This window comes from Corylus avellana, chromosome ca8 (genome assembly GCF_901000735.1).
Source record: "Corylus avellana chromosome ca8, CavTom2PMs-1.0".
In the NCBI taxonomy this organism is placed as follows: Eukaryota; Viridiplantae; Streptophyta; class Magnoliopsida; order Fagales; family Betulaceae; genus Corylus; species Corylus avellana.
Genome location: NC_081548.1, coordinates 16,076,059 through 16,084,816, shown reverse-complemented (window position 1 = coordinate 16,084,816; position 8,758 = coordinate 16,076,059). Strand labels below are relative to the sequence as shown.

The window sequence follows — 8,758 nt, the reverse complement described above, 5'->3', positions numbered from 1 at the left end:
CCTAGACGCCTTGGGGGACCACCCTCGAGCCTTTTGTGGGTAGTGCGATCACTCCCGTCGCATTTTAGCCACCCTATATTTGAATCAGGGGTGGCCACGCGGCCCCTAACCGCTTCTATGGGTGGTCGGCCACCCATTTTATTTTAGGTTTTTTTTTTTTTTTAATGAATTTGAAAGGTTTTTTTTGTAATTTTGATTCAATTCCAATTTTTGAATGTGTTGTTACCAAACTAAGGAATATGAATAGCTGTGTAGCTATTCATTTTTCAATAGACTAGACATTCAATGAACCAAACAAGGCCTTAATAGATTTCCACGATTTCCACCCCCTTTTGCAGTTAAGTAATGTGGATGGAGGTATCATCTATGATACAAAATGAAACCTAAACGGAAAAAATAAAGGCATTAAAAGACAGGTACTAAAAAGGTATTTAATCTTAATTTTTATATATTTATATGTTTATATATTTTTTTTAGGGTTAAATACCTTATTCACCCATAGGGTTTCACAACATTATTTTTTGATCCATAGAGTTTACTTTTGATCACAGAAGGTCAATGTGGTTTGCCTAAAGACCGAGATAGTCCTTTCATCCATCTGCTATTAGTAGACTTAATGGAAATTCACGTCACTGACTTTGAGACTAATTACATTTCAACACGTGTCCTAATTGCCAAATAATCTTGCCACGTAGTAATTTTTTTTTTTTTTTTACAATTAAGAGATTAAAATACTGGAAAAATATTGGACTTTTACAATTAAACCCGTGGGTTCTATCGTGAAAAAAGAACCAAACCCATTCTTCCCCAACCCCATGGGCCAGTGAATCCTGCCTTCTTCCCCAACCCACCGCCATGAGCCTTCTTCTCCAAACCCATTCTCCGTTCAAACCCTAAGACTGATACCCCAAAGCCCATTTTGGGATTCAGTAACGGATTCTAAGGTGGGTGCTTTCAAGTTGTCTTTCTAGACAGACAAATAATGAGCAAACCACAAAAATACTCTGGAATGGGGCAGCATACTTTTTGGAGTATAACGACCTCTTTGTTGCTTCCATCTTTTTGAGAGATGAACCATTCGAACAATCTTGACACTGATTTTTGAATTGGCATCATTGTACTTTAGTCATTGTTTTACAATATAAATGCATTTCTCTTTAAAATTTGTTTATGTATTAATGCATCGGATAAACAAGGGAAAAATTTAATTTCATATATCAATAATGACGGATATTATGTGCTACTCTCAAAACATATATGCACCAGAAGTGGGAAAATTTCGTAATTATGAAATGAATGATGGAGAAAGGAGTTGAGAAATTGCCAGGCGACAACCTGATTGAGATAGATGGGAAAATCCATTGCTTCATCTTTGGAGACAAAACCATCCTAAAGCAGAGGAAATAGAAAGGATGTGGGAAAAGATTATGAGGAAGATCTTGCTACAAATATTCGAGATAGAGTTGGTTGTGAGTCTGATTTTGTATAGGTATATGGTAGAAATCTCCAGCTAACTGTTTGAATGGTCTTTCTATGGTTCGAACAGTAGGGTTTTTTTTTTCTTTTTTCTGCAATGTGGTGATGGCTATTGGAGTGGCTACCGAGCGTCGGATAGTGGGTTATTCGGCTTGGGGAAGATCGGTGGGTTGGCTGAAGAGTGGGTTGATCGGATTGGGGAAGAACGGTGGGTTGGGGTAGAAGGCAGGATTCACCCGCGCATGGGGTTGGGGAAGAATGGGTTTGGTTCTGATTTCACGACAGAACCTAAGAGTTTAATTGTAAAAGTCCAATATTTTCCGAGTATTTTAATCTCTTAATTGGAAAAAAAATAAAAAATAAAAAAATAAAAATAAGTGGTAAGATGATTAGACAATTAGGATATTTATCGAAATGTAATTGGTCTCCAAATCAGTGACGTGAACTTTCGTTAAGTCTACTAACAGCAAATAGATGGAAAGACCATTTTGGTCTTAAGGCAAACCACAAAGACCTCTTATGATCAAAAGTAAACCCTAACGGTCAAAAAATAAAGTTATGAAACTTCATGGTTGAATAAGGTTATACCCTTTTTTTTTATTATAAATGACATACATTAGTGACACATTAATAATTTAATATAATCCATTAAGATTTTGCACGAAGAATAATATTAGGTATCATCTTTTTATCCTTTTAAAATTTTCTTAATGCTGATATAGCTTTCAAAATTACTATTTGATCAAAATTCAAGTATGATTCATCTAAAATTTAATGGCGATTTTAAAAGCTACATTAGGTTTTATAAGAATTTTAAATAGGATAAAAGAATGGTACCTAGTTTTAATTATATATATATGGCAAAGTGTATATGGTAAAGAGAAATGATAGAATTTAATAAAAATTTTATATTTTGTCCATAAAAATTCATATTGTAAAATGCCACATTATATTTTTTGTGAAGAAAAAAAGATAAAATTAAAAAAAAAAAAAAAATGATGTAATATCTTGTCACATAATTTTTTATGGGCAAAATACAAAGATTTTATTAGATTTAGCATATATCTACTGTCAATTCCCAATCCCCACCTCATAACCGTACACTTTCCTGAATGCGTTATATAAACAGATAGACGTACAAAAAAATTATTCCCAATTCTCTGGTCCTTCTCCGATGGCCCGAATCCTGATCCAAAGCCTTCTCCGCCGCTCCCCCCTCTTCCGGCCACGATACCTGACTCACACCCACCGCTCCTTCTCCAGCAGCTCCGGCCGGCTGATGGAGATCGACCTTGATGCCTCCTCCTCATCTTCTTCTTCTTCGTCGTCGTCGTCTTCATCGGGCGAGGGGGACGGGGAATCCGAGTCCTTTTTGCTGAAGAAGCTGGACGACCTGATCCACCGCATCATGGTCCAGAAGTCCACCCCGGACTGGCTGCCCTTCGTGCCGGGTTCGTCCTTCTGGGTGCCGCCGAGGCCCGGAACATCCAAGGTGCTGGACCTGGTGGGCCGGCTGACCGACCCGCTCGGCCACGAGGAGTCCCTCTCGCTTACAACCTCCCGTGGCTGGCCCTGCTCTTCTTTCTTCCTCCACGGTAATTCTGCCCATCTGCTTCTGCGAAATCTGTTTGGCTTCGCAGAAACTTCTGTAAAACAATAGGAAAATCAGGTTTTTCGATGCTTCTATGCTTAGGTTTTATTCATGTCGATAACTAGGTTTGCTTGACTTAGCTGTTAGACTGATTGTAGCATATTAGTATAAAAGGACGTTGAAAATGTCCAGAACATTTAGAATCAATTCACCCTTTTTTCCTAATTCTCATTCCATAATCACTGCAAATTCACCATCCATCGTTACAAATACATGACCATTTTATATATAATTTTTATGAAATTGGATGGATGATGAATTTGCAGTGATTTATTTTTTTTTATAAGTAATAACCAGTCTTATTAAAAGCGTAAGGCGCCCCAAAATGAATTTGCAGTGATTATGGAATGAGAATTAGGATAAAAAAAAAAGGGTGATGGGTTGTTTCGAGGACAGCCTAACTTCCAAGAAAGAGAACCTTTTGACGTTTTCTATCATTCTATACGCCCTTTTATACTAATATGCTACAATCTAACAATGGGTCACAAATTTTGGGTGTTTATTATAGTTAGAGAATTTTTTTTTAATAGAATATAGCAATTTTTTTTTTTTTTTTCATGTTGTTTTGGAGTCCTAGGGTTATGCTATTGACGATTAGCCAACTTCCAGATTTTATGGTTTTACACAGAATTTTTTGTTTGTTATTCATATTTTGGAGATTTGATCTGAAACCCTTTAAAGTGTGTGTGTGTGTGTTATTTTTTTTAATTGGAAACAAAGCCCATGTATCTTGGCAAATTTGCTGGTAAGATACACTGTTCTTACGGCTGAAACTAAATTGGTTTTTAGTATGAGAAACTCTGGTAGACCTGATAGGCCCAAGGTAATTCTAAGAACACTAAATTCCTAACAATGAACTCCACTTCGGGTGGGAGTCAAACCACAGTACAATAGAGATAAGGTTGTTCCGCACCCATGCTTCTAATCGCTTCTTAACTAGCAGTTACCAACTCACCTACTAACACCGTTCACAATGATACATAAACTACACCATGACACGTAAACTTGTAACTCCCCACTAACAACAAGACGTGAATATAAAAGAACTTGCCCCCCGCCCCCTCCCCCCCCACCAAACTGTAGCCATGCACATGTTGCAAGTCCTCCCATGTGACCATTTAAGTTGGCGTGCCATCCATTAGCTGCATGTTCCTCATCTCCTCTGTTTTAGCTTCCACAAACAGGGCATAACAGAGCCCATTCGGTGGTCATCCTCATGTGGCTGCATGCATGTCTCCACTCCCTTCAAGCATCAAATATATGGTATTTTGTTTCCATATTCTCCATGGCCTATCATTCTCATTGCCCCTTCAGCTGGAACCTTGTCCTAAAGGTGTAACATTGGAAATTGTTGGGTAAGCTGATCAGTGTCCTCCCATGTTGCATCCTTTGGTGGAAGAAATTTCCATTGGATGAGTGCCTCTGTCACATATCTGGATCCCTGTTTCACCCATATGTAATCTTTGATGAACTGAGGCTCAATGTTGGGATTCCCATTGTCAGAAATGGGGGAAGCTCATAATTGGTTGCGCGGAATCTCCTAGCGCTGAAGATTTGGAAACATGAAATCTGGGATGAACTCTGAAGTATTCAGGTAATGCCAGCTTCCACACATTCAATCACTTGATAAGGCCCGAAATACTTTACTGGCCAACTTTTGGTGAGCCTACTGAAAAACTGAACTCTGGTGGTATGGCTGTAATTTCACATAAACCATAGAACCAATGTTGTACGTCTCTTCCCTTCGATGTGCATCAGCTCATTATTTCATCCGATTCTGGCCTTGCTCCAAGTTATGTTTCAGCTGCTTCAGTATTTTGTCTCGCATTACCAATCCTTGGTCCACCTTTTCCATTGGCGATATGCCCACTAGATAATCAGTAATGATTGGAGGAATTTGATCATACAAAGCTTGGAATTGCGTCATCCCAACCGACTGATGAAAGATGGTATTGTACCAAAACTTTGTCCAAGCCAAAAAGTGACTTCATATTCTAGGTGGTTGGTTGGTGAAGCATCGCAAGTATTGTTCAGGGCACCAGTTGACAACTTCCGTTTGCCCCCGTTTGTGGGTGATATGTGGTGCTCTTCTTGAGTTGGTTCTCCTGTAGCTTGAAATAATTTTGCCAAAACTGGCTAATAAAGATACAGTTATGGGCACTCATGATTGACCGTGGTATTGCATGGAGCAATGATTTCCACACAAAAATTTGCAGCCTTTTGTGCAGTGTATGGATGTGATAAGGCGGTAAAGTGGGCTTATTTTGTTAGGCGGTCCACCATCACCATTAAAACATATGTACCTGCAGACATTGGCAAACCCTCTATAAAATCCAATGAAATATCCTTTTTTTTTATAAGTAAAATCCAATGAAATATCTTCCCATTTTCTTTATTCTTCTTATCTTTAATTATCAAAAAAAATATCTTCCCATGCCTGTGTGGGTACTGGCAATGGCTGAAGCAACCCTACAGGTCTCCTGGCTTCATATTTGCTGCACTCGTACATCTCACACACTGCCACATGAGCATGCACATCCTTCTTCACCAACTTTAGTAGAATCCTTGTGCAATTCATTTGTAAGTGTGTGGGACCACCAAATGGCCGCCAATCTTTGAATTATGGGATTAATTTAAGAGAGAGTCTTTCAGTGATGATTTTGGTGGATTGACAGCTCGCCATTTGAAGAAAATTAATCCATCCCGTAGCTGGTAATCTGTTGTTCGCTCAGGTGCTTCTTTCATTCATTTAGCTGTCTCCAATAAATATGGTTCAGTCTGTTGGCTTGTCTGAGTTCTACCCAAATTTTGCCCAAAGAGTCAAGTCGGAGGAAAAGTTTGCTGATTTTTAGCATTTTAAAGATTATTATCTAGTGATAATTGTAATATAGGTATCTTTATGGTCTAAAAGCTTTGCAGTTCAAGTCTTGGCAGCAGCTCTTTCATGTATAGTGTTGGAATTGACATATACGTTTTGGAGTTTCTGGGATGGACATTTGTAAATCTCAAGTACAATTACAATATGGATGAAAGCACCTACAAGTCAACAGCGAACAAATTCTTACAACTTGCTTTTCCAAACGATATTTTGCACAAAAGAATAAGGACTACTTATTAACTATCAAGGCAATAGTAAGTTTGGAATTTTTTACATGTAAAGAAAAACAACAACAACAATGATAAAAAGAACTAGATTCAGAACCAGAAGAGAAGACACAATTTTCTGTTTGATCTTAGTTCCTAGGAAACAAATTAGAGCTATATGTCTTATTTTCATTTAATCTATCCTTGTGTTAAATCCAATATCTTGGTTCATTCCTTTATGAATTAACATTTTGGGGTCTGCATTGGTAACTGTTGAATGTTACAGATTTAAGACTTGAAAGGTGGCCATTTTCTGGGTGGTGGGTGGGAAGTGTGTTTAGGCATTGTTGAGACCCTTTCCAATGTTAATTAGTGAGCTTCTGTGTTACATTATTTGAACTTGACACTTAATACACTTGTACATCCTTTTCTTTTAATGCAGGCAATGAATCTGATAATCCATCAAAGGCAGATTTGCGGGTGAATGGGTCAGCTGAGGTGGAGGTGGAGGTAGAGGTGAAGGTTCTGAAAATTTCAGAGGACACATCGCAATCTGAGGATGAGGAAGGATGAGGAGCAGATCCCTTGGCGGAATGGTCCGTGTGGTAAGTATGTTCTCTGGCAGACACCAGTAATGTTTTTCATTGTGCATGTGACCTTTATGTATGGTATTTTGGGTCCGTTTGAGAGTGTGTTTTTAAAAAAATAATCTGCATTTTTAAACCAAATCGCTATTTTTGAGTGTTTGGGATTGCAATTTTAAAAACACAAATTTTAAAATCATGGAAAAATCCGCGATTTCTATAAGCTGACTAGGGGGTGCTTATTTGAAAATGTGCGAATTTAAATCAAAATCACGATTTCGCTTAAAATAATATTTGGCGCAATATTTACCTATTTGGCTATGAAACCGCAATTATATGCTAATGTTATCCAAACACTCAATTGATAAAAAAAAGTATTTCTTAACATGTTTTACTAAACGCCTATGCTATTTTAAAAAGTAGCGATTTCAAAAACGCAATTTTTAAAAACGCAATTTTTAAAATTGTACATATTGAAATCGTACTCCCAAATTCTAGAAGAAAATTCAACTTATTTCGTCAAGTCTAAGGCTGTTGATTATGGCAATAGCTCAGTTTCTTGCTACAGTGGATGCATAATAATTATTTTCATTGATAATTTATGTTTTCTTCTACAGTATGATTCGAAGTAGGTAATATCCCAACCCCAAAAAAGAAACGTTAATCTATTAATGACACTGTTTCACTCATCAGCAAAGCATGATAATTATACACTCATTTAGGGAAAGAAAAGGCTCTTATTTTTCCCTTGCCAATTTAGTCTAGTACCCAAGGCTATGTGGAACCTACCAAAGGCTTTAGTTGTAACTCAACTAGTCCTTTAAGAGTGATAGTCTAGATGTTATTACTTATCAAAAAAAAAAGAGTGATAGTCTAGATGTTGCTAACACTTTTCTTAAATCATTACAAATGCTATCAGATCAACCAAGTAATGCTACGTGATACTGAAACACTGCATGACGATTGGCATTACCTCATCCCAAACTGCCCTTGTGTTTGGGTGGTGGGGGGAGGTGGAAATGCTATTGGGCTAGTTTATTTCATTTGAGCAAAATCTTTGTTTTCAAAAGGGGCATATACAGACAGGTGAGTACCTGTGTGCATACATGCCTTTTTGAGGTCAAATTTCTTCCAAGGAGTGAAGTGCTGTTGCTATTTGTCCGCCACGATCTGCAATTGCTTTTGCAAATGCTCTCTTACTAACTAATTTATGGTCGGAACTTGCAGGCTCGCTAACCACTTTAGATTGAGAGGAAGGAGAAGCTGGGCTGGTGGAAGGTTAACGAGTAAATGAAATGCTGTACAGATGTAATTATGGTTGTTTTGGGGGTTAGGGATTTGCTCTTACGCTTCTCTAATTCCCAAACCCATCCCCTGTCTACGTTAAGTCTTGACTTGCTCCTGTTTGCGGTTGGTTGATAAGGAATCAATGTATCTTGAATATGCTTGTTCTCATCACAAGTCTTCTTCACGATTTGTACTTTTAATGGAGACTCTCCTTGCATGTGTAACATTCAGCTGGACCGTCGAAAAAAAACTACAGCACGTGCTGTCGTTTTTTTACAGCACCTAAGTCAAATCCGTTTGTTAACTCTACATTCAATACCAAGTACATGATTTATTTGTTGACCCAAGGGCAAAGGCATTTTATGAAACGTTCTCTTCGTCTTGCTAATTACAAGTTTTGATATAGCATCCAATTTTTTTTAGTAGAAATGTAGAACATTCCATTTCATTGCATTGGAAGATAAGAGAAACTAAAAGGTTAAACTACCTAACTTAAAGAGGAGCATTGGATGTTACTTGTCTTGAACACTACTAAAAATCTGACACTTTGAATGAAGGAGTTGATGAATTGCCACTACCAATACAATCACAACTACAAAGACCATTTGTACCTTAATAGCAAAAGAAATTTATAGATAAGAGAAACTAAAAGGTTAAACTACCTACTTAAAGAGGA

General features: G+C 37.6%; 1 protein-coding gene across 1 annotated transcript; it reads left to right on the top strand.

The window, feature by feature from the left end:
* Positions 1-2,593: 2,593 nt before the first annotated feature.
* Positions 2,594-8,393, top strand: LOC132190500 (uncharacterized). The gene is made up of 3 exons (XM_059605510.1): positions 2,594-3,071; positions 6,654-6,816; positions 8,023-8,393. Exons 1-2 carry the CDS (start codon positions 2,651-2,653, stop codon positions 6,782-6,784), a joined length of 552 nt encoding a protein of 183 aa, XP_059461493.1. The 5' UTR covers positions 2,594-2,650; the 3' UTR covers positions 6,785-6,816; positions 8,023-8,393.
* The last annotated feature ends 365 nt before the right edge of the window (positions 8,394-8,758 follow it).

Coding starts and splice junctions, on each gene's coding strand:
- LOC132190500 (XM_059605510.1), top strand. CDS start 2,651: ATGGCCCGAATCCTGATCCAAAGCCTTCTCCGCCGCTCCCCCCTCTTC. Junction 3,072..6,653: donor CTCTTCTTTCTTCCTCCACG/GTAATTCTGCCC, acceptor CTTTTAATGCAG/GCAATGAATCTGATAATCCA.